The sequence below is a fragment of the Hippoglossus stenolepis genome, chromosome 9 (assembly GCF_022539355.2).
Source record: "Hippoglossus stenolepis isolate QCI-W04-F060 chromosome 9, HSTE1.2, whole genome shotgun sequence".
Lineage (NCBI taxonomy): Eukaryota > Metazoa > Chordata > Actinopteri > Pleuronectiformes > Pleuronectidae > Hippoglossus > Hippoglossus stenolepis.
Window position 1 is genome coordinate 22617696 of NC_061491.1, and position 24808 is coordinate 22642503.

At 42.2% G+C, this 24808-nt stretch overlaps 2 protein-coding genes across 8 annotated transcripts in view; one reads left to right on the plus strand and one right to left on the minus strand.

Moving 5' to 3' along the window:
• Window positions 1-418: 418 nt before the first annotated feature.
• Window positions 419-10694, plus strand: LOC118114887 (E3 ubiquitin-protein ligase KCMF1). The gene is made up of 7 exons (XM_035165623.2): window positions 419-619; window positions 2795-2962; window positions 5056-5195; window positions 5834-5935; window positions 7454-7634; window positions 8545-8863; window positions 9067-10694. The coding sequence occupies exons 1-7, from the start codon at window positions 604-606 to the stop codon at window positions 9386-9388; spliced, it is 1248 nt and encodes a 415-aa protein (XP_035021514.1). The 5' UTR covers window positions 419-603; the 3' UTR covers window positions 9389-10694.
• Window positions 10695-12984: 2290 nt separating this feature from the next.
• The window catches only part of slc20a2 (solute carrier family 20 member 2), a 46292-nt gene continuing 34468 nt past the window's right edge, over window positions 12985-24808 (minus strand). For 6 of the 7 annotated variants that reach the window (XM_047341198.1, XM_047341200.1, XM_047341204.1 and 3 more), the window contains exons 10-11: window positions 22359-22443; window positions 12985-17938 (exon numbers count right to left, since the gene is read on the minus strand). In XM_047341198.1, coding sequence (XP_047197154.1) covers window positions 17774-17938; window positions 22359-22443 — 250 coding nt within the window. In that variant the 3' untranslated portion in view covers window positions 12985-17773. Of the gene's footprint in view, window positions 17939-20721; window positions 20807-22358; window positions 22444-24808 lie in introns of all 7 variants that reach the window. The other variant, XM_047341199.1, reaches the window with a different exon arrangement.

Genomic DNA, 24808 nt, shown 5'->3' on the forward strand with positions numbered 1-24808 from the left:
TGCACTACTATCATCCTATCCACCGTGTGCCTTATGAATGCATACTATGTCGTACTGTGTACTATGTTTGGAGTACTTGATATGTTGCATACTTATATGCTCTGTTTTTGCGTACTTATTTGTTCTTTCTAATATACGTTCTGTCTTGTGTGTTCCGTGTACTTATATATTTACACCGGGGATCAATCCTGTCTACGTCCTGTTCATGTGGCAGAATTGACAATAAACTTGACTTTATAAAGATGTGATGCACTGCAGGTGTGTTGCTATTAGACTGTGTCACTATTATCTGGGTGTGTATCTACAGTCGTGGAGCTCCATCAGGGGCCTGATGGGTTCTACTCACCCAGGCCCCTCAGTTCCCCTTCATCCACCATCCAACACCCCAACCGTGAGACAGCAGCGCCACCGTGCGGCCCGAGCAGCACCACGCCGGACAGTGACACAGCAGGAGGCGGAGGGGGGCAGCGAGCCAGACCGGATCCTTCATGAGGGAAGAGGCCAGGGAGAGCCAGGCAGCCCCGGCTTCTCTTCTCTTCACCGACACTATTCTTCACCGCGAGCCCCGGAGCCCGAGCAGGGGGCTGCGCTACCGCCCGGAGGATGTCCCGACATGAGGGTAAGAGCTCGCCCGAGCACCGGGCCCGAGCCGGGCAGGATTTAGCCGTTTAGAAATAAAAAGCAAGAAGCGAAGACAGAGCAGCGGCGGCTAACGTGAGCTAGCCGACAATTTCTTGTTTTGCAGCCGTTGCTAACGTCGGCGTTAGCATGGCGTTAGCAGCGGGGGTTCGTGTCGCGGGGGGGACGACACACAAACGTGTGTCTGACAACCGCGCACATTGCAGTCGACGTGTGTGTTTTATTAAATACACAACCAGCACAACAGGGGCTAGTGGACGCCAGCTACGCGCTGCTAGCTAGCGGGCTAGCTGGGTGGTGGGCAATGTAGGTTAACGTGAAGGGGGGAGTGCCGAGAACAGACGCGAGCAGCGGGTTCCAGGTGGCGTCGCGGCATCGAACCTTGTCACATCGTCTATTTAAGCTAGTTGTAGCCTCCTTCCTGGTTATCGTTGGCCTGTGGATGGCCAGTTTTGCCGAGCCAACGTTTAGCAAACCCACATTTCACCTCGTCCTTGTGGCCAACCTTGCTGGACTGGAAGTTGCGATGTCGGTGTCAAAGCAGACGTCGGTGAACATTTGGCAAAGTGGAGTTAGGTAAAGTCCACCGCAGCTGATTAGCCTGTGAGCTAGCAGCCGAGCTAACGACAGCTGGGTGTATTTGTTTGCGTGTTTCAGCAGCGAAGGTGAGTCAGGCCCGGGCGGCCTCTGTGTGTGTTGTTGTCAACTTTAGTGCCAGTGAGGATCCAGTTATTTATCATTAAGGATCCAGTTATTTATCATTAATGATCCAGTTATTTATCATTAAGGATCCAGTTATTTATCAGTTAGGATCCAGTTATTTATCAGTGAGGATACAGTTAATCATCTGTAAGGATCCAGTGAAGTACCAATTATTTATCTGTGAGGATCCAGTCAGGATCCAGTGATTCATCTGTCAGGATCCAGTGTGAGGATCCAGTGATTCATCTGTCAGGATCCAGTGTGAGGATCCACATCAAGTGGTTTCTGCAGCATCGCGTTGTCAGCGGCTTCTCAGCTGGATCCGGTTCACTCTGAGTTTTCACAGCTTCCTAGCTATGAATGGAAATATGAGGGAGTTTAGACAGCTTGGTGTCATACATTACACTGAGGCTGTCCTAGTCAATCTCAGAACATGCAGGCACTGGAAGACAGAGGGTCCTGTTTACCTCATGGGACACATAAGGTGAAACCTGTCGTACATGGTGTTCACATGTATTTAGTGATGATGATGTGGACGATCTGGGTGTTATGAGTGTGGTTAAAAGGTTAAATTAAACAGGCACTGGTCGATAAGTCTAGTGGTTAGTCCTGAGTTAAAGGACACATACAATTTTTTAGGACATATCCTTCTTATTGTGTTACAATTGAACAACAGATTTTCGATTCACATCACCCATGTTCCAACAAATGCACTCTAAACACTTGAGAGTATATTGCTCTCCTATACGCTACCTACGGCACTGCAGGTAGAGTTAAATCCCCTTCTGTGGTAGCCTCAGTCAAAGCTCAACATTTCTGTACACGGATGTCTTATTTATACCTGAGGGTCTTTGGGAGATTGCTTTGGATTTGGCAGGTGTTCGTTTCAGCCAATAGTGATCTGGTTTGTTCCAGCACCGAAATGGGAAGCAACAAACTCAACATAGACAAATGCAAAGGATTTGAATGATTTGTTTGGCCTTTGGCTGGAAATCGAACCCAATCCTTTATTTCTTACAATTAAAACTCCCCTTTTCACCACTGTTAGTCTTTATAGTTGTTGCATCTTTATAATTCTTCAATAGGTATGTTTTGAAAAATAACATGTTGTATTAAGTAGAAACTTGAACCTAATTTTCATTGAAATTCATTGACTTAGTATAAGAATACATTTCTCAGTTAATATTTGTCTGAACTTTTTAAGAGAACCTTCATCGGGACTTCAAACATAATGCTTATGAACACATGAGACATAATAGATTGTTGCAAGTGATTTGTTTATATCCTCTACATGTATAGAAAATCTAAAACCTATGAAACTATATTTTAGAATCACTTAATAACTTGTTAGATATGCTGGGCTTTATCAACCCTAAGTTAAAATATATACATTTAACATCTAACTCCTGTTTTCTGCTTTCCCCCTTGTCCCTTCTTCTCTTTGGTCCCTCAGGTGTGAGCTGTGATGCATGTTTAAAAGGCAACTTCAGAGGTCGACGATACAAATGTTTAATTTGCTACGACTATGATCTGTGCGCATCGTGCTACGAGAGTGGTGCGACGACAACCAGACACACCACAGAGCATCCCATGCAGTGTATATTAACCCGAGTTGACTTTGGTGAGTACACTTGATATTCACCTCAGGCTAATTATCGGTACAGTGCCTATGTGTCCATATGGGATGTCTGTTATCCAATGTTAACATATTTTATGTTGTGATCGATAAAGTTGGTTTGTGCCTATCCGGCTATAGACAGATGTTGATAACCAATTGACAACAAGTAAATACAGATGTTGAGCACAATGTAGGAACATTTGCTGCATCTCTAAAGTTCAGCTCTACAATTAACTACAAACCAAACACCCAGTATCTATCAACTGATTCTCAGAGTCACTTGTGAGTCAAATATAATCAACACTGAACTATTAGAAAATGTTTCCCTTCATCTTAAGACAGTGGGCTGTTCATTCGAGTAGTGCAACGGGCAGTAGACCAGTGTAAAGACTGTTGTGGCAGAATGATGATAACAAAGGGACCTAGACTGGCACTCGGTAGAGCGCATACCTTTGCCATGGCTGAACAATCCTTACCACGATTGTCTCGGTCTTATAGCAAAAATTTAAAAGAAAAAATTAAATGTTCTGGTAACGTAAATTAGTTAATTGTCTACATAAACAAAGTTAAAGAAAGATCAATATCTGCCTGTTAATTTGCATCTGCACCTACATTCAATGGGTTCTTCTCAGACCCAGGCCTCATCCCTCCACCAAGTTTTGTGGAACTTGGTTTTGTAGTTTTTGCATAATCCTGTTAACAATTACACACACAAACAAACCAATAGACCCAGGTTTAAACAAAACCTCCTTGGCACTTTAAAAATTGTTAGTTTTTTTTTTTTCAAATTTGGTTCTTTATAATACTTTTTCAATAATATGTAAACAAGTCATGTTGATTCTGGTCATTTCATAATTATGGTAAACGCCTAATACTTTGGAGGACTCAGTGGCTTTAATAAATCAGTTCCAGTTGAGGTTATCTTCTGTTGGCACCTGCGTGTGTTTTCTGACAGGACGTTTGCCTTCAACTGGCTGAGCAGTGATTCATTTGAACTTGACAGTCTGAGGAGTATTTGGGATTGTGCCTCTGGGTTTGTTTTATCGCTCCATGAATGTAGTGGTGGGGATGAGTTCACTTGCTATTAATATTTAATCTGTATGGAGTGGTATTATCTCAGATCATTTTGATTGTGTACAAATAGTCTTGCTTTTGAATGATTGTGTTTTTATGCCTTGGTACTGTGTGATATTTCGCTGTTTAACCTTTCACACATTGGACATGCCGTTTTCCAGTGTGTTAGAAAAAAAAACGTTACTGAAAACACAACAGACAGTGCAAACTCACAAGGAAAGTCCTTGTTTTCGCAGTTGTGTTTTTATGTATTTTTTAGTTTGCAGATCCCAGTATTTACACACACACCTCGGTTTGATGTTGGAACTGAAAAAATTCTATTGTTTTGATGTTGAGATAAACTGGCATGAGAATCCTATCTGAAGCTAACCTGAATTGAACCAGTTGAAATGTATTCTCCTTCAAATGGGCTTTAACACGACAATGTTAATTAATGTTGTGTTAATGTTGAATACGCCCGACATTCTATTGAGTTTTTTCCAGTTGATGACGTTTCGAACACACAAAACTGCAAAAAACAAAAAGCATACAAATATCTCAGGATGAAAAAGAGGAAGCAAACACGTAGAAGGCGCCAAAGAAGATGTAAACCTGGAAAGACAACGAGATTCGAGAGATTTTGGTGACAAGAACTAATACCAGTGTTGGTGTGCTGTAAAAAAAAAAAGATGCGATTTTCCACAGCTGAATTTATACATTATGTCCTGCTTCCTGCAGAGTCTACCCAGGCGCCACCCCATCCTGAATCCCTCAGAAATGCTCCTGTGGTTGTGAACACTTCTCACCCGGATAATCTCCTGCTGCTTTGTTCAAATGTGAAAGGCAAACTCCAGAGAGTGTCCAGACCCAATTGTCTGGATATTATCCGAAGCTCATGTTTGAAAACGCCCATGATTCTGTGGCAGCTTTGATAACCTTTTGATTGTATGTCGGAGAATCATTTCAAATCCCTGCACCTGTAATTGTCATGCAGATGACACTTGCTGTTGTATTTAGACTAAATGCCCCTCGATTCTCCTCAGACTTGTACTACGGAGGGGAAGCGTTTTCAGTGGAGCAGCCCCAGGCCTTCACATGTCCCTACTGCGGCAGAATGGGCTACACGGAGATCTCCCTGCAGGAGCACGTGGCTGCAGAGCACACAGAGACCTCCACAGAAGTGGTAAGTTGATGCTGGAGCCGCACACACAGCCTCCGATGAAGCCTCCGATGAAGCCTCCACACCTGGAAACATTTACATTTGTGTTGGGGCTCTCCTCGCATGCCTCCGATTTAAAAAAAATAAGAAAATGCTGTTCAGTGAAATGATTTAATATCCACTTCTGTGGTCCTTAAGTCGTCAGTAATAACTCATGTTAAATAACCTGAAGCTATGTAGTAAAGGTGTTTTCAGTGAGTCATAATTCATGAGTAAAAGACAAGTCCATTAATGTCTGAGGATGAATAACTACTCGTCTCCTACTGCAGCAGAAAAATCCTACTTTCAGCCTTTTAAATGAAAACTCACATGATGTTTTTTTTTACAGCTCATATTTTCTATCTTATTCATAAACTGTCAAACACATCAAATCAATCTGTGCCTCCAACATCACTTCACATCAGTCGGAGCTTAGACACACTCGTCACAGAACCGCAGCTTTTCATGTTTAACCACAGAATTTGTTTTGCAGAAATGCACCCACATGAGTGTTTGCTCCAAACGACGCAGCACCAACTGGCCAATGTTGAATGTGCAGTGGAGTGTGTTGATAATGACTTGTATGCTTGCACACTCTCTCTCCCTCACTTCCTGTCCTCTAGATCTGCCCCATATGTGCAGCGCTGCCAGGTGGCGACCCGAATCATGTGACGGATGACTTTGCTGCTCATCTCACACTTGAACACAGAGCACCCAGAGACTTGATATCCTTTTAAAGCAGTAGTCCCACTACCGCAGATACCATCATAACCTGGTTGGAAGTAATTAACCTGAATTTGTGTTTCAGTCTGTTGCACAAAGAGAAACAAATATTGTTTCTTTGTGGAAACTATTCTGATAATTGCGATTATGCTACATGACAGAACCGACGCTGTTTGAGTTATTCATGTTGCTTTGTCAGTTTATAGATTAGCACACCATGGGGGCAGCTGTTCACTGCAACTGACATTTGTTGACATTTTGCTAATAACATTAAAGCGCCCTGTGTTCATTCCCCAAATGACCACGGTGGGCGAACATAAATGAGGGAAAATATCAAGATATGTGCCGTAACGATTTCTTGGCTGTTCTGGTGCTTTGAATTAATATGTGACTCAAGCTACTGTGACATAATCAAGTAAGTGGGCTTCAGTCAGATTGATGGGTTAGTTACGCGCTGTTTGTCGCTGGTTTGGTGCAAAGTGGAGGCCAAGTGCACTCAGCTTCAGGTTTTCCTTCAAACCTGCTTGTGTTGTTCTTTGTTCTCTGGTCCTTTGGAAGTGGGTCTCCTGAAAAAAGCCATGAGAAGTAGTGGTAAATTAAATCAAAGATTAAATGTGATGTTCAGTGTTTCTAAACATCAGTTGAATGTTGTGTTTTCAAACGTTTCAAGTGTTCCGATTTTGAATGTAGGAAGATAATGTTTTGAACATTTTTATAGGTTTGTTTTTTGGTATTGACGGATACCATAGAGTGTAAATGTCAGGAAAAAATCTGAATTGTTGTGTTTGCATTGTTTTTCCTCTCCTGCCACCTGGCCTTCTAATATCACTGCAGCGAGGTGACGCACACTTCTTCCAAATGCAGAAGGCACTAACAGTTGGGGGCTCAAAAAGTAGTTATGTGCCAAGGAAAGTGAAGGCGGCAAACAATGTAAACAGTGAAGACAAAAACACAAGATTGGGTTTATTATAGCGATCACACATTCGCATGTGACTCAGCAGAGTTTATGCAGGTATTTACCTAAATGTATGTTAGTGAGCTTCCATCTACAGATTTCTTGAAAAAGAGAGAGGAAAACTTCTCAAGAGGGGTTCGCTAATGTAGTGAGGATTACATTTAGTTATTTATTTAACTGTATCAAGGGTTAAAATGACGTTACATGGTTTTGTCTGTTGGGAACCAGCTGAAATACTCTGGACGAGGACTGCCGATCTATTGATGTACTCATATACTGGATATTTAAAAACATGTGGTGGAGAAGAAAAATATGCAAACATATATTTAAATTGTTAAATAGCTTTGAGTTCATGGTGACATGAGAGCATCATGCAAATATGTTAGAAGCTGCTTCTGAAGTCCTGAGTGAATTCAGTCATTTTGTTGACTTTTTGATCTCAAACAAATTTAGGCTATGAGCAAAAATTCAAAATATAAAGACAAAGCGTTATTTAAGAAATCATGTAGTCATTAGTATGGTAGTAGCTTGATGTTCCTGATATGTTCCTTAATGGCTGCTTCACGATGAATCCAGTGGCGTGCGGCATGTGAGGAGGATGTTTCACCCAGGGCGCGGGCTGGGGGGTCCACGAGCCCGCAGGTCGAACATGCACTTCACCAGCAGCACCACAGGGGGGCTCTCCACTAGTCAGAGCTCCTCACAGAGCTCCAACTACAGCAGAGAGGCCATGGACCCCATAGCAGGTCAGTCACACAGCACTCACACACAGTCAGAGGGAAAGACACGGTTACATGGTGAACTCATGCTGACATGTGTAGTTCACAGTCCCCCTGGGGCAGAACAATAAGCTGTGAAGCCTGATGTAGGTCAGGCAAAAAACCTGAATCCTTCTTGGTGTCGGCACAGACAGATTTTGTCACCAGCACGGTATCAAATCGTTCAAGATACACTCACAATTTAAGAGGTGTGTAGTTGAGATAGAAGTTCGAAGATGGGTGTAGGCATTTCTCCAACGCATGACGTCACCACATTCAAAGTGAATGAGCAGCGTTTCTGGGAGAATCAGACACGTGGACACATTTAGTATTTTTCTAACACGTTTCAGTGTGAACTTTAACATGCTGAGGATGATACAGTAATATGTGGGCAGACTTGTTGATGTGGCACTTTCTTGTTTATACTGTTCCCAATTTCAATCCGCTTCAGTGCCAGGCATTCACCATGTCAGCTCCAGCTGTGCTGTAATGAGGGTCCTCGTTCAGTCCGCCTCACAAACAGGGCTCAACCTCCTCCTGAACGACCTGTGATACCTGCAGGGGCTGTGGATTCAGCTGATCTGACCAGTTTTAGACTGAAAACCTCACTGATCTTATCATTCTGTACATACTGCACACACTGTACTGTACATACTGTCTCTTGTGCCATAGTGTTATTAAAGATCAGACAATATCGGCGGCTCCTCTAGACCATTGCTCGGGTTACAGTTCTGTGACTCGGGAATTGCAGGTTTTTAGGGAACAACAATGTGAACAATTGTACGCATTAACTTCATATTATTTGATTAAAATTGGGTTTTCTTCAGAGCCGTCTGGTTAACTGGGCGACCTACTTTATGATCATATCTGACATCTCCTCTCCATCCTGTTCCTCCAGAGCTTCTGTCCCAGTTGTCAGGGGTGCGGCGTTCGGCGGGCGGCCAGCTGAGCTCGGGCCCCTCAGCCTCACAGCTCCAACAGCTTCAGATGCAACTCCAGTTGGAGCGCCAGCAGGCCCAGGCGGCGCGTCAGCAGCTGGAGACGGCCCGGAACGCCACCAGGGGCGGAGGCAGAGCCAATGCAATCCTCAATACTAATTCAGCCGCCACAAACCCTAACTCAAGCGCCAACCACAACACCAACCCCAGTCCCAACCCGGGTCCGCCTGAGTCGAACGCACAGCATACTGCACATAGCTCCCAGTTTCTACTCAGCAGGTGAGACTATCGCTTTTATTTTCTGCATCTACTTTAAATGTCTTGTTCTTCATTTTAAATTCCTGCTCCTCGCAAATGTCTGTTTTTTTTTTTATTTAGATGTTTGACCTATACTAAATTAAAACTGTTCTTTTAAATCTCCACTATCATGATCATTTACCTGCTTCCTCTCAGTTTTAACATGTTGACTCTTTCTCCCCCAGGCTGAGCGAACCACGGCTGTCTGAGGCCGAGCGGCAGGCGTGCGAGGCCCAGTGGGCCGACAGGAGCCTGTTTGTGGCGGAGCTGCTGCTGTCCACGCTGCTGCCTGACGAGGACGGGTCGGCCTCCGAGGACGAGGACAACTGTCACGGCACGTTGCGGAATTTCGCTGACTTCGAGGCCATGGGCTGTGTTGAGGTCATGACCTTGGACGTGGCACTGGAGAACCTCAACCTTAAGGAGTCAACCCCAACTACCAAGACAACGAAAACGACGCCTAAAACAGCCCCAACGAAGAAAGAGCCGCCCGCCCCGCCCCTTTGATGACATGGCCACTCCCTCCCCTCAAACCACCATTGAAACTGGCTGACTGCGGAGTCGGTCCAACTGCCAATGGATGACAAAAAAAGACTGCAGTTTTTTTTTTGGGCTTTGTTTTATTATTTTTTTTTCTCAGTGATTGTCATTTCAGCTCTGTCGCTCCCCACTCGACCCCCATGTTTATTAAGTTGTGTACGTTGAATAAAAGTAGTGAGACGAGAGAATGTGAAAGCAAGCAAGCGTGGTGGGTGCGTGAGAGAAAGGAAAAATAACTATATAAATATATTATAGAAAAATCTATATGAAAGTTGATAATCAATTCCACATAACCCGTGTTTCCTCTAGCAGATGAGCAAAACGTAGTTAGCCGTTTTAAGAGACAAACACGTCACACACACTCACCCACGGAGAGAAGGCAGACTGAAACCTCTCCGGTAAAAAAACGCTGCTGTGTATTTATAGTTATGAATTAAAGAAGTGCTTGGATGGATTACCACAACTTAAGCATGAGCTTAAATCACCATGTGCCCGTTTTTAACTGCACAGTCACCAGACGGGGAGGTCGTTCTCTTTCGTTCAGACACCCGAGTAACTGTAAATTAACGGTGCTGAGTGCCGCATCACTGGCACTTCTGCACCAACACACACACACCACACCCACACACAAACAGACTGAGGACCGCATTCTGGTTGCATTCATGTCCAGTCTCAACCCCTCCCCCTTATGTGACATCACTTGTTTTGGGTCATGTGACCTTGCTTTATATCGACTGTGGGCACTTTGGTTTTGAATCGCATATCCAGTGTCCACCTGTGTACACTACAGATGCTCTACGTAAAGGCAACACACAACTCGGAGGCAGACGGAGATGAAACGGTGTCTTCAGCGAGACCATTTTCAGTCCTTTTCTAACTTGGAACAAACACAGACACCCTGGTCTTCGTACGGTTGTTTTTTTTTGTTTTGTCCCCCCCCCCCACTCTGTCTCTCTCTCTCTCTCTCTCTCTCTTTGACGGAAGACCAGATGCTACTTTCTCAAGCTTCCCGTGATCTGAAATTAATCTTCTCTCCATTACTCTTGAATGCAAAGATTACTCATAATGTGACTTGAAGGAGAGAATCCTGTATTTCTCTTTCCATTCATTTCTCAGTCAAAAAAAAATAAAAAAAAGATCTTTGTATGCCTCCACTGCTACCTGAAGAAATGCAATGTATGTTTTTGGCTGAGCGAACAGGCCAAATGACAGGGTAAACCTTTCAGTTTGGAGGACAATAAAAATGTTTTGGATGGAAATGAACTAACCCAAATCCTGCTCTCCGGTTTGTGTTCTTACTTTTGGTTATTTTTTCCTCTCTCTCCGTTGCTACCCTACTAGCGAGCATGTACGGCATCTGGTTAAAGAAAATAAATGCTGATCTTACAGGTCAATCTCAGTTAGTCTTGTCAGCTCCTCACGCATGTCGGTGTAGCAGAAGGAGAACTTGTTACGCAGATGACACCCAACTGTACTGAAGCCTGAAGAATATAACCACTTAGTTCACGTCCTAAAGATGTCAAATGTTCTGTGTATAGTTGATGACCACTCAAAGTGTAAGAAGATTCATAGTGAATCTATGTACAGCACTTTTCAATCACACAACCACACCACAGCCGTCAGGGGCAGTCTTGCTCAGTGACACCGAATGGTTCGGACTTTTTTTACATGAAAAAATAAGCCAAATAATTGTAAATGATGTACAGTCAAGTAATCGACTCATTGTTTCATCCCAACATGCTCACACTACTTACCTCAATCTTAAAGAGAAGCTGAAGTCACAAAGTGGTGGGCGAAGTGGACATCAGGCCTCTTCCATGATCAGACTTTTCTTTATGTGCAGGAGCTACACACGCTCACAGCTGGAGGACTTTCATAAGAATAACACCAGGAGCACAAATGAAGAATCCAAGATCAACAGACGCTTTTCACAAAGGGTCTCTCCTGAAACTCTGCAGCAACCATCATGAAAAGGAAACCGTTTATCCCATGAGTGTAAATGGTGTCACTTGTTACATGTCAGCATCAAACCAACATCTCTCAGCCTTGTTGTACAGACTCTTTATGTTCAACTCGGTTAAACACGGCCTCAGCTCTGGGAACTTAAAGTTCAATCTGCGCCAAGTCACTGAATTACTATCTCGGCTGAAACCCCTAAATAACGGCGGCCTGAAAAGATCTGACAGATTCTTTCAGTCTTTAAAGAGCTCGGTTGCCGTGGGAAACCAAATACATGCAAAGTGGGAGGAAACAGGCAAAGACACGACCACGACACGAGATGCTTCAGGGCACGATCACAAATCACAGCAAAGCAGTTACAAAACCAAATTAATCTCAGTTAAGAGTTTACATCACCAAACATAACTATATATTTCAGTAATGAGGCTGGTAGTATGATAGCAAACTAAAAACAGATAATTCTTATATATTAAATTCTTATTGAAATAAGTCTATAGAGCCATGGAGGAGTATTTAACAGTTTAATGAAGAAAAGGATAGGAAATAAAAAAACATAGAAGTAAAGCCTGGTTGATAAAGGATTTTTGAGGCGAATACTAAGTTTGACATCAGGATTTAAAAAAATCTGTAATTACATCTTTACACGACCTAGAACATAAACATTTGATTATTTTAAAGATTTAAAATCAAAACAATGGACAAGGTTCTACCCTCTGTTGAACAACACAACACACAGAGTGGTGACACTGTTTCAGATCGAAACGGCACTTTATTGCTTTTGTCAGCTTGTTATCACGCTCTGATGTTACGTAACGTTTGTCAACTTTATTAAATTCAGTAGCCGAGTGTCTTTGACCTTTGAACCCCTGCCATTTATGTAATACAAGTTTAAAGTTGTATGAAGCAATTGTCTTTATATTGATGTGAACCTACTCAAACCACAGCTGAGAATTGGTACTTCAATCTCATATCCAGTATTTCATTTAAATTTACCAAAAACACACCCAACAGTCTTAATACTTTATTTCTGTATTCTTTATACTTTACCTGTTCCCAACACTGTAGAACTGGACACTTCTTGAACATATGGAGAAAACACAGAACCAAGTGGAGTGGAAGAAAAAAGTTCAATAAGAAAATGAGTTAAATAAATCTTATTGAAATGTATCACATTTGTCAAACACTCTCTTGACCTGAGTTGACTTAACCATAATTAATATGCTACAGATTTTGTGGATGTAAGAAAAATGATTTTAATAATAAAAAGTATAAAGTACACATCAGCACTATTGTGAGGCTTCTTATTCAAAAGAAAAGTTTATTTAAAAAGTAACTGGGAAAATTGTGACTAATCTTTTCTTTGTCTTCCCCTATGTGAACATATGACACATACACAGTGAGACTCTGAGCTCACTTTATTAATCTCGTGAATGTGAAGTGGTCTCAGACTTTTGTTGTGTATGTTGTCATGTGACTTTATGACATCATCTTGCTGCTCCTGTAGTGCACATGGTGAAGTATGTGATAATTCAAACTTTAAAAACAGGCACAAACATCTCTTCAACCCAAACATGACGACAAAAGCAAGACACAACTCGGTGCACTTTAGGTTTTCTTTGTAATTTTAATTCCCATAATTTAGTTTAAATGCAGACATTGTTTTCTCACTAAAATCTTAAATAAAACATTACAGTACGATATATGCAAATCAGAAGAGCTTTAAGATTTTGAAGAAGCAGGCTACAGTTTCTTTAGATTTTTTTTTTATTCATCTATTATTATTATTATTATCATTATTTTTCTTGTACTTTTTGAAGGACCGGACAGTTAAACAGCAGTAAACAGTAAAACGACGACACGGCGCTGTAAAGCCTGCAGGCCAGCCAAGGAGCACATTCTATTACACAACAGACCAGAAAACTAAGAGACAGCCACATCCAGATGAAGGTCTGAGCTGACGGCCCTCCGCCTCCGTGAGGTGGTGCTAGTTCCACACAAACAGGAGGGGGCGCTATTACACCGGGGCAGGTGGAGCTACATGACCACAGAGTGACAGCGATGTCGTTGCGCCTTCACGAGAAAAGAGCTTGTATTGCATTCAGGGAGAAAGAAAATGGCACATTCTGTTCCTCTAGTTTTTCTCTACAAGAAAAGTCGACAAAAACAGTTATAAATGCAGAAGAAGCACAGAAACTCCCTCAATGGCAATCACACCACACCACTGGTTGATTTATACTGATCGGTTGAAACTGGTCTAAAATGCTGTCAATCGCTTACGGGGAGAGAAAGTGTCGGACTACGCCATCTAGTGGCTGCGTGCATGTCAAACCAATTGTTTTTAGATATCACAAATTTAACTACAGAGCTAAAACAATGCAAACTAAATTGTATCGAGGACGTTTTAGGTCATTTAAATAATTAGCATCAGTAAGGTCTGACATTTAAAGGCCTTGAAAACATTGTCTTCGTGAGCAAACATTTTTTGCATAAAGCTAACACACGTTTTGTAGTTTAGCGAAATATTTACATGTTTGCGTTTTTGTCTCTGCTGGACAAAGAGATGGATAAGGTGAGACAAAAACAGTGACCTGCTTGAAATGAATTCAAAGCCAATTTTGATCATTTCTGTCCACGACACTTGACGCTGCCACCAGAGGGCGTGTTTCACTTTCCCCTCCCCATCTTGAGCAGTGCATCCCTTTCGGCCTATCAGGACTGAGAATGCACGGAAGAACAAAAGATGATGGTGATACAGAGGGGACCTGCGGAGCGTGGTGAAGATGCACAAACCAGATCATCTGAGGTGAGTTGGCGGAGCCCAATTCATAAAGAAATACACCTCATGATCCAATTATTCAGTCTCCATTTCATCGGAAGAGCAACTTCCATTTGCCTCGGTCAGAAAATGCATAGTTTTATAAAACATTGAAAGAGGTTTACTGGGGTTTTCTTTTCAAATTACATTTGGACATTTGAACTTTGAACAACAGCTGCTACTATTAGTTTAACTGCTAAGACTCATGGGAGTTGTAGGCTAGTCGTTACCATCTAGCGGATCAGAAGCTAACCTGGAGGGTCATGTAGGATTTTAGAAATTGTAACTTACTGATCGTTAACTGTGGTCATGTCTGGATGACCTTTCTTAATCAAATCAGGGGTAAATTTTCCACCATTTTAAGTTTACATTTGACATTTATTCATCAAATAAAGCAGGAGAAAAACCAAATGACAAAATCTCCATTTTACAGATTAAAAGTTGAGTTCTTGCACAACAAAAACTCTTGTTCAGTTCCAGAGTGTTGGCTCTGTGCTTCTGTGAGCTTCCGCACATTTAGCACATTTACTAACACGTATATTTGTGCATCATGAAATTGGTTTAAAACGCTTGAATGTGGACACACCCGCTCCGTGCGGCCCCCTCTGTAACACACGGCCTGTAATAGTAAAGAGCTTCAAAAGTCATAATCTGCCAAAACAAGGAGACAAATGTCCTCACAGTCCAGTTTTCCTTCACGTTTTCAGATTTCTCAGCTACACAGATTCTGATTCGATAGATTTCGCCTTCAGCGAGCAGTCGTCCCGGTTTTATCAAGGTGCCGTCCTGCTCCCACAGCTCGGATCCAAGCGGTATAGGGAAACAAAATTACAAAGTGTTTTCATCTAAAATTCAAAAATAAAAATGGTAATTTAAAAATCTGATCTACTGGCAACCGACACGTCAATCTACATGTTACAAGAACACACCGGGCTCGGAGGGAGTGTGTGGCATGGCACCGGCAAGGTGAGACACCCTGTAATAAGACCGTCTGTCATCGTCGCTGTGAACCAGTCCCTGTTCAGCAGTTTCCCCGTCGACCCCACAGTGTGTCCTCCAAAGTGTCTGGAAGCTCGCTCAGGTTAAAACTCAGATATGGTAGAAAAATATATAGTCTTGATGAAATTTCTCTAGTTATTCTCTTCATTACTGAATTGCACCCATTACATGTAGAGTTAACACATTGTAGTAGCAGTGTAAAGTGACAGGGATCATGATGAGCGCTACTACTACGACAAAGAACGGAAAACAGGTCATCGTGTGCACGCTTGCTCTTTGCTCTCTTTCTCTCTAGACACTTCAGGTTATTTCGTTTTTTTTACTTGCACTTAAAAATTCATGGTTAATAGTTTGTCTTTCATTGGCATCATTAGGCAACAGTTTTTTTTTTTATCTTCTTCAGATACTCTACAATATGGTTACGATGTAAACACCACAGTACTTAATTATTTTTGACCGTATCTGCACAAAGTTAAACACAAAGTTACAAGGCAAGTGGTTACTTAAGCATAGATTTGTTCATGAGAGAGAAAAACAAAACAAACAAAAAAAATGAAATTAGGAAACACACCACAAGAACAAAAAGAACTTGCAACACCTGGCATCGAGTTTGTTCAAATAAAAAAACGCTTTCGACTTTGTTCGTCTGCAGGTCAGGTGACCCCCGTTAAAAAGCTGGTGATGATCAGTACTAACCCCCCGGTACCACCTTATTCAAACATCACGATCCTCAGACAAAAAGTCATGTGATGTTTTAGTGACACCAGAGGTTCTTTTCCGCGTCCAGCCCTCAACTTGACCCCATGATGTCTCGCTAACCTTTAGCACTTGGATTGAAACACAGGTGATCAATAAGCCGAACGCGTCTACGCTTCAAAAACACAGCACCGGCCCATTTTGAGGAGCTACAGGTGTGGCTGGGGTTGAATCCCATTTTCCTCCACCTCTGTCTAACTGGCTGAGACATAACCTAACAACAGTTTGCCTTTATTTGTGTGTGTGTTTGATATGACACAGCAAGGCTTTAACTTCTGGAGGCATCTTGACGGACGCACCTCAGATCTGAGGTTCGGGGGGAAACGGACACGACGGACAGATCTTGGCAGGGAGCCTTCAACGTGAGGGAAATGACTCCAGTAACTGATAATGTATGAAAATAAAAAGGCAAACAGATGCAGATATGTGAACATTTCAGTTGATATTTGCCTCATTTTTTATATTTCAATATTTTGGCTTCTGCTGCACTTAGACCTTTAAATTATTCTACTTTAAATTGGCGACAACGCAGCTTGCTTTGGCTTGGTGCTGCTGCACATTTTCTCAAGGGCTTTTTTAAAGAACTTTCTGTCAGTACTGATGAATTAACCGATGAGATCAAATCAAACGCAAACGGCATTTCTCCACTTTGAGGACGGATTCGGTTGATTCATTTAAATACCGTTTTCCCATTCAGGAAACATACTTCCGCCAACCACGGGAAGAAAAAAACAGCAGCCTGTCACGTGTGTGTTCATGAGTGTGTGTGTACTCTACTGTGCGTGTCTGGGATGAAACATACTCTTGAATATGACATCATGAAGAGGTGCAAAGCCCCCAAACCCCCACCCTACGACATTAAATACAAACCATGATCCCCAATTCCGCCCCCAAAACTCTTTCAAGGACAGTATTTACAGTACAAATTACAGTATAATACATCATTAAAAAATACGAGATCCATCTCTAAAAACATACAGGAGCTTTTGACCCCCAAAAAAAAAAATCAACTCTTTAGCAAATCAGGTTTCTATGGTATCGTGGAAAATAAGAAAGCAGAGCGACAGTCCCACCACCCCCCTCCTCTCTGAGGCGTCCTTTTCCGTTTGGCCCCAGTTGTACCTGGCGAGCGTGTTAACAGTGAGATGACGGATGGGTTGGTTGACCACGCACATCTTTTCATTTCATTTTTTTGAATTTTAAAGCAAGCTGCAATACAATAAATCACACTCCATCCAATAACAACAATATGTACAGATTTTTTTTCCTGGCATTTTGGAATAGTAAGCACTTGACTGCCTAAGCTACCTCGAGGGGTATAGTTTCACTGCAGGCATGTTTGTCACTTGAGTTGTGCAGAATTAGCTGGTTTTGATCATTTTTAGTCGTTTGCAGTCTAGGTTTTTTAAAGAAAGAGACAGAAAGGGACACCGTTTCCCCAGTAACTATAATTCCTGTAATAATTCCTGTTAAAAGTTACTGGAAATCTTATGTACAGCAGATTGAATGGTTCGGTCAACGCAACGGTTGCACCCGGAAAAGAGAATAAATAAAAAGCGATCAGAAACTCAAATGAGTCGCAAAGATCTCTGGACTCTGGAGCCAGGAAGCAGGTGAACCAACCCTCCTCACATCCACAGTACAACCAAGTCCATGTGTGAACCTCTGCAGCTCCCTCCCTCTCTCTTCCTTCTCCTCGTCGTCACCCTCTCCGCTTCCTTCCTCTTTTCTCTGTACCCCCGACACTCCAGCTATGATTTGTAGTCTCCCTCTCTCTCTCTCTGATTCTTTCCTCCTGTGTTATCCCTCCCAGCCGTGCGCCCTCAGACGAAGGGCAGGATTCCGTAGACGAACAGGGCCATGACGGCGGCGCTGAACAGGCCGGCCACCGGCACCGTGACAAACCACGCCAGGAAGATGTTCCTGAAGAGGCGCCAGTCCACCGCCTTCTTGGAGCGGATCCAACCCACGGCCACGACCGATCCTACCTGGAGGCCGGAGCCAGAGGAGAGAAGAACAATCAGCAGCAGGAATGTTTAAATGGTAAAGATACTGAGGAGCTGAAGGTTTGTCCAGGTTTTCCTTATGATGCAGCATTTAAGAGCTTTCCTGCCCAGTTTGTATATGTTATGTTCTGTTGAGCCATTATTTGTCTGTCTCGCTCTCATAGACCTAGAGGCCGATGAAATAATATAAAATTCATAAAACTACTCATAACAAGCTACTCGTGATTCTACTCGAAAGTACAGCTGTATTTTCAGAAAATGAACTTCCGGGTATCATAGTCACACTACCCACTAAAATATTTTTTTCAGAGCATTGTAACACAAATTATATATGTTTTTTTTTTTTGTAGTACTTTTTGTTGCCATGCTCGCTCTCCATTAATCAATCATTAAAAAAAACGACAGGGGAAGTGACCTAAAAAGGATCCAGGTTAAAGTTTAGTTAAAGAGTTTGTCACGATAGCATCAGAAAACTATTATTTGTTCATTTTCCCAGTATAAATTGTTTAAATTGAATTTATTTTTATGCCGTATTTTCCCCTGATCATCCATGGCCCAACGTGCAGTGGCTCTATGCAACACCAGGAGGGTCTGGCCCCCCCAGAACAACTGTGTTATTGGATGACTGATTTATTTACAGGCGATCAGTATGGTGGGAAAAGACAATTTGTAGTTTTGGTGAGGTCTCATCTATAGAAATTATCAAATCAAAAGAATTTATGCAAACCAACTAAATAACATTTGACTAAAAGAGATGAATTATCTGAGTGCAGTACTTGATAGTGACATACTTGCAGTACAAAGTACATTCCGCCGCTGATCATAGTTGAACAAATTTAGCATCTGAACAGAAAAGCCTGTACGCAGCCTTCAGCTCTTCAAAACCAGCTCAGTTCAAAATGTTTGTGTTAGTCAGAGCAAGCAGATTATTATAGTTACCTACGTTTAATTTGTGTGGAAGTCTGAGACTGGCAGGTGTAACACAAGTCAAATATTTCCCTTTTCATTAGGCTTAAGTCCAAAAAAGCTAATTTCGCAATTTCTATTTTATAATTCAAATATGTCTGCAAATTTCAGACTTCCACTATAATGCATTGTTCACTCACCTTCATACAAATCAAAAACACCAATGAATGATAATTAATTCTGGAGAATTTCAGACACACATATCAGACTCTTCATTGTGGTGCAGCGGAATGTGCGACTGGTTTCAGCTCTGTTGACATTGCAGGTGGGCGGGAATCAAACTGTTTGTCTGCTCTTATACGACCACAGAGACACGACGCGCCTCCTGTCACACTCCCAGCTACAGGTCAGGTCGACACGTCATGTTTGTGGTGGTTGGGCCAGTTTTACTAAAGATCACACAAATACAGGAGGAGATTTTTTCCAAATTGGCTGAAAATTAAATACCAAATGTCTCCTTCGTTTGGATAAATCAACGTTATTCTTCAAGCAGACTTTGTGTGGGAGCAAATCTAAATTTCGTGGCCATGATGTTTGTTTACAACCATTCGTAGTATTTCAGCTATGCAGCAACAAATCCTAAACTCGTGTGACCTCGGTGTTTTGTGCTGCCGAGCGCCTGCAGAGCTTTTGAAACAATGAGTCACTGTACAAGATCACACCACAGCGCCGCGCACGTCGGGCCCGGGCATCAATTCAGTTTAACCTCCGCAGAAGTAACAAAAAAATAATAAAAAATCCATAAAGGAAAAAGGTCAATGTGCAACGACTGAACTGAGACCAAACTGAATGGATGCCCGCTGCTTCTCACACACAATCGCACACTCTCTCACAGCCGTCTGGGAGTCGTTCACAGATGTTGTTGGATTCAGCATCACTCTTAACATTTCAATTTCAAGTTCAGTAACATCTATAAAATACGGATTTTGTTTTTTTTCCTCCAACAACGTCTGTGCGTCCTCCACAATCATTAGATCGATCAAATCACAAACACGACTAAACAGTACACCTCTAATCAGTAGATTTAGCATTTGGGCAGAGGCAGGTGATCATCAGAGGTTTTAGGGAAATTGGTGAGGAATGAAATAAAGATATGGATGGCGATGGTGATGTTTAGATGAATTGATCATCAGTAATTAAATACCAGTTTTGAGTCTTGTGCAGTTTCCCCATTAGCAGAGACACTGATCTAAATATTAATAATCTTGTGATAGTTATGTTACTTTTAATATTTTAACTAATACATCAAATATAACTTACATTTTATCTTTTAAATTAAACACTGCCCTCCATCGTCACAATACAAGCTACCAGTGTGAACGTAAAATTGGAGGCTTTAGAATTATAGGAATAGTTTGATATTTTCCCACAAATATTTCTTAAAACGTCTTTTCTAATGTTGCTGGGACACAAAGTCAAGTTCGACCTATTTAAAGAAAAATCTGACAAATATGAGGGGATTCATTTAATTAACAAAAATTTAAAGTAGATTAGGCAACAAGAAAAAAATGGAAATAAATAAATATCAGATAAAGCGTCTCAGGATGATAAATTCTCGACTTTAAAAAAAATAAAGTTCAATAGCTTCGATATAGTTCATTAGCTTGCATATTTATTCCTTATTGTTCTTCTTTAAAATTAAACATCTTCCTTCATGAGGACACGTGGGAGATTTGGCCGCTGGAGGAAAACTGCACGAGAGGTCAAAACGTCAACTGCAGGAGTTGTGATTGGCTGTGGCGATTGACTGCTACAGGTGAAGCGATGAGGTGGAGCTTCACTACCAATGACTCCAATACCTTGCAGTGGGTGGAGCTTATTGGGATGCCCACATTTGATGCAACAAGCACTGTTAGCGCACTCATTACTTCAATGCAAAATCCGCTGTGAAGACAGATGAGTGGAGAGACACAGAAAGAAAGATGGAGAGGGAGAGGTAAATAAAAGTGGAATACAAGTGAGACGGGGGGCTGGGGTCCGGGGAGGAGGAGGTGGGTCTGCTTGCAGGCGAGGACAGGAGGGTGGAGGACCCACATACCGAACCATGCCAGTGGTGAGAGGGGGCAACATGAAAGAGAGTTGGGGGAAATGAAACAGAGGATGAGACACCATGTTGATGTGGAGGGAGGGGGCAGGGTCGGGGCTGGAGGGGTCCACTACGTCTTCCAGCCTGGATGCTGATGTTCCTGTAAAGAATCAGGGAGAGGGCTGCACACTGCTGCCGGGGGCAGGCGGCCGGACACCGTTCTGATTGTTTCAATGCAGTAAAAAGACCGATGGTGGATTGGTGTGATTGTCAGATGCAGGGATTTAAAGGAGAAGTTTCTTTATGACAATTAAGGTCTTCTAATAATAATAATATTAAACAAGATAACTGCCAAGGTCTGGAAACATAGTGACACCGCACAGGGACGTTCTTCAAACAAATACATTTCTCCACAGTTGAGAACAGCTTTTAATGTTTGATTATGAAGTGTATCTTATATTTATAGTCGTTTTTTTTTATCTACTTTGTTATTTTGCAGTCGTGTAAAGTGTCTTTGATGATTGTTAAAAGCTCTTTACAAATCAAATCTATTATTATTATATAATTATTATCATTAATGTACTAATCTCAGTTATAATTCCTTTTAGTTTCTTTCCTTGATTGTCACCTGATACTTTAAAGATAGTGTTAGATACATGTAAACAGGGGGGGTAATAAATCATCTGTAAATAAAATTGTAGATTTCTTTTTGTGTTTGTTTTGTATTTTCATTGCTCAGTAGGACCTGCACATCTTCCTCTTCGGTGGCAAACAGCCCCGACCATCTCCTGCAGTGACTAACGACAAGATGCATGTTGCCCGAGAGGAAAAACCTGGGGCCAAAACAAAGCCAGTTTCTACTGCTTGTAAGGTTTTACTGCTTCGAGCACACAGTAAAAAACTAAAAGGTAACTCCATGCACCTTGCTCCTGTCCTCTGGTCCAATGACACCATTTATAGAAATGTTAGTTAGGAAATCAAACTGACGCCGTGCAAACAGTTGGAGAAAACCACTGTTGTTCTGTGTGGATGTTAATGCAGAAATGTCACCATGTTTCCAGATCTCAGTATTTATGTTAGTACAGTGTCATCGTAACGGACAGAAATTATGGCCAAAATGTTTCTTTCTGCCACAATAAAATGGAATTTGTTGTTTCTGATGAATCTTATCAGGGTGGAAAAAAAGGAATGAACGCAGATCGGCTTTCAACCTTTTATAATAATGTGAATATAAATAATCCACAGCCATAATCTGACTGAAAACCTGATTTCATTATTTTTCTAATAGAATTGGTTGTGTGTGATTGCGGCCCTGCAGCCCTGGGAAGCAGCGTGAGCTCCCTGTCCCCTGGAGACACCTGTGGGGGGGGAAAAGTGAGAGACCGGCCCCGGAGGTCCACTCAGTCATACCTTGCAGTGTGTGGTACTGACAGGGATTCCGATATTGGAAGCGAACACGACTGTGAGTGCGGAAGCCAGTTCAATAGTGAATCCACTGTGGAGGAGGAGAGGAGGGGGGGCAAAGAAACATTCTTCATTGTAATGTCAGGGAACGTGCTGCTGGCGGCACGGTGAACACTGCAGCATCAGCACAGCAGCAGGATTAAACAGATCTTTAAAGTATACTTAAACACACACACTGGATAAAACATGGCTATCACACATTGTCTCACCCTGACACACACACACACACACACACACACACACACACACACACACACACACACACACACACACACACACACACACACACACACACACACACACACACACACACACACACACACACACACACACACACACACACACACACACAGAGAGATTTCATAGACAGGTTGTGATGCGTGTTTCCGTTTTCACGGGTTCTGACTTGGAGACACTTTGTCCCGTTTGCAGAACATTATTCTCACACAGACCAGTGGGCGCTGTGGAAGAGAACCCCCCCCCGCCCAGATAAATGAAGAGAAACCAGATGAATGAGAAAGCAAAAAAAAAAGGGAAAGCGATTCATGAGCGAGCACTTCCTTCTTTGCAGTTACACACCAAATAAATAACAACAGTCAGGAGAGGTCCTGGGAACAGACATCAACTGAGGTCTGATCGGCCAAAGTGAGATAATCAGCAACATGTCACTCCAGTCCCCCAAAAGGGACAACGTCTTTCACAGTGATGTTGACTTGATCGGATCGAGATTATAACCTGGACGTGTGTGAGTAGAGACATGTTTCAGACAGCGGGGGTGTTCAGGTTGTTGAGGGGGAGCGTTGTTCTCCATTCCTCATTCCTCTCTCTCCAATCAACTCCTAGTCAATGATTGGATAATATTATGTGCATTCTTTTTATTTGATCTTTTATCTACTTTTTATATATTTAGAGATTTTGAATAGTGTGTAATGTGTCTGGAATGTCCCCAGTTTGGGATAAAGTAAAACGAGCCATCTCCATCCATCTATGCTGAATGCTTTAATGCAAAATGATGAATTTGACCTTGGGTGAGTCTTTAAACTTGAAATAAATATATAATGTGACATTTATCGTGACAATTATCGACTGATTTGAACATTTTTGTCTTGATATCATTTTTTGAAGCATCACTCAGTGCCGGCAGGTTGTCCTCTAATCAAAAGGTTGGTGGTGCACTAGTAATAGCAAGTGCTGTATGAATCTGTGATGTAAAAGCACTATATAAATGCAGTCCATTTACCATTTAGCAGACACACACATTTACACACAGTCTCTCTATAGTTGTGAGGACACTCATTGACACAAAGCCTTCCCAAGCACCTCCCTTAACCATCAAAACTAAATGCCTAAACTAAACCCAATTCTCCAACAACCACTTGAATTTTAATGATGGTATTTAAACAAAATTGGCCCCCATAACTATAGAAAGACACACACACACACAAGTACAAACTTCTTTGTCAGCGTGCTGCATTGAAACAGACACCAGAGGAGCCTTTAGAACAGTGAAGCAGAACTAATTTGTCTTTGAGTCCTGGCAAAAAAAAACTAAGCTGGTGTTGGAAAGAGATAAATTAAGAATGAAAAGCGGAGGAGGGACAAACAAAAGAGGAGAAATGAAGAAAGAGGGGAAAAGGAATAAAGTGTGTAAGGAAAGATTTAGAGGTGAGACGCCTTTACAGAAAAAAGAGACAAAAAGATGTAGTAGGGAGAGAAAAACAGGAAAGAATGAAGAAGAGGAGGGTTAACCACAAAAATAGAGATTTACAGGAGAGAGTAGGAAGGAATATATTTTAAAAAAGGAGGAGAGCAGACTGGAACAGAAAAGTGCAGCCTGGTGTTACAGCTTGTGGTCGGAGACAAGAGGCCAGGATCCTCACTGTGGCTTCACCCTCCTCCCTCGCCCCTCCCTCGCCCTCCAACTGTACTTCTCTTCATCCAGAACGCCAAACGACTTTCTGTAACCCTGTATCTCTCTCACACACACACACACACACACACACACACACACACACACACACACACACACACACACACACACACACACACACACACACACACACACACACACACACACACACACACACACACACACACACACACACACACACACACACACACCTTTGCATTGACTTCCGACTAACCACAACTTTATCCCTAACCTTAACCAGAACCTCAGAAATGATTTTCTCCCTCATAAGGACCATTGGTTTTGGTCCCCATGAGGTCTACTGGTCCTGACAAGGTCAGTGTTTATACTGGAGAAGGTCCGTCAGAGGCAACAAAAACAACTACACACACATACTCAAAATATTTTCTGGAGCAAATTAGACTTTAACATGCAAACATGCTCGCACACAAACATTCACCGCACAATGACCTACAGGCACAACAGA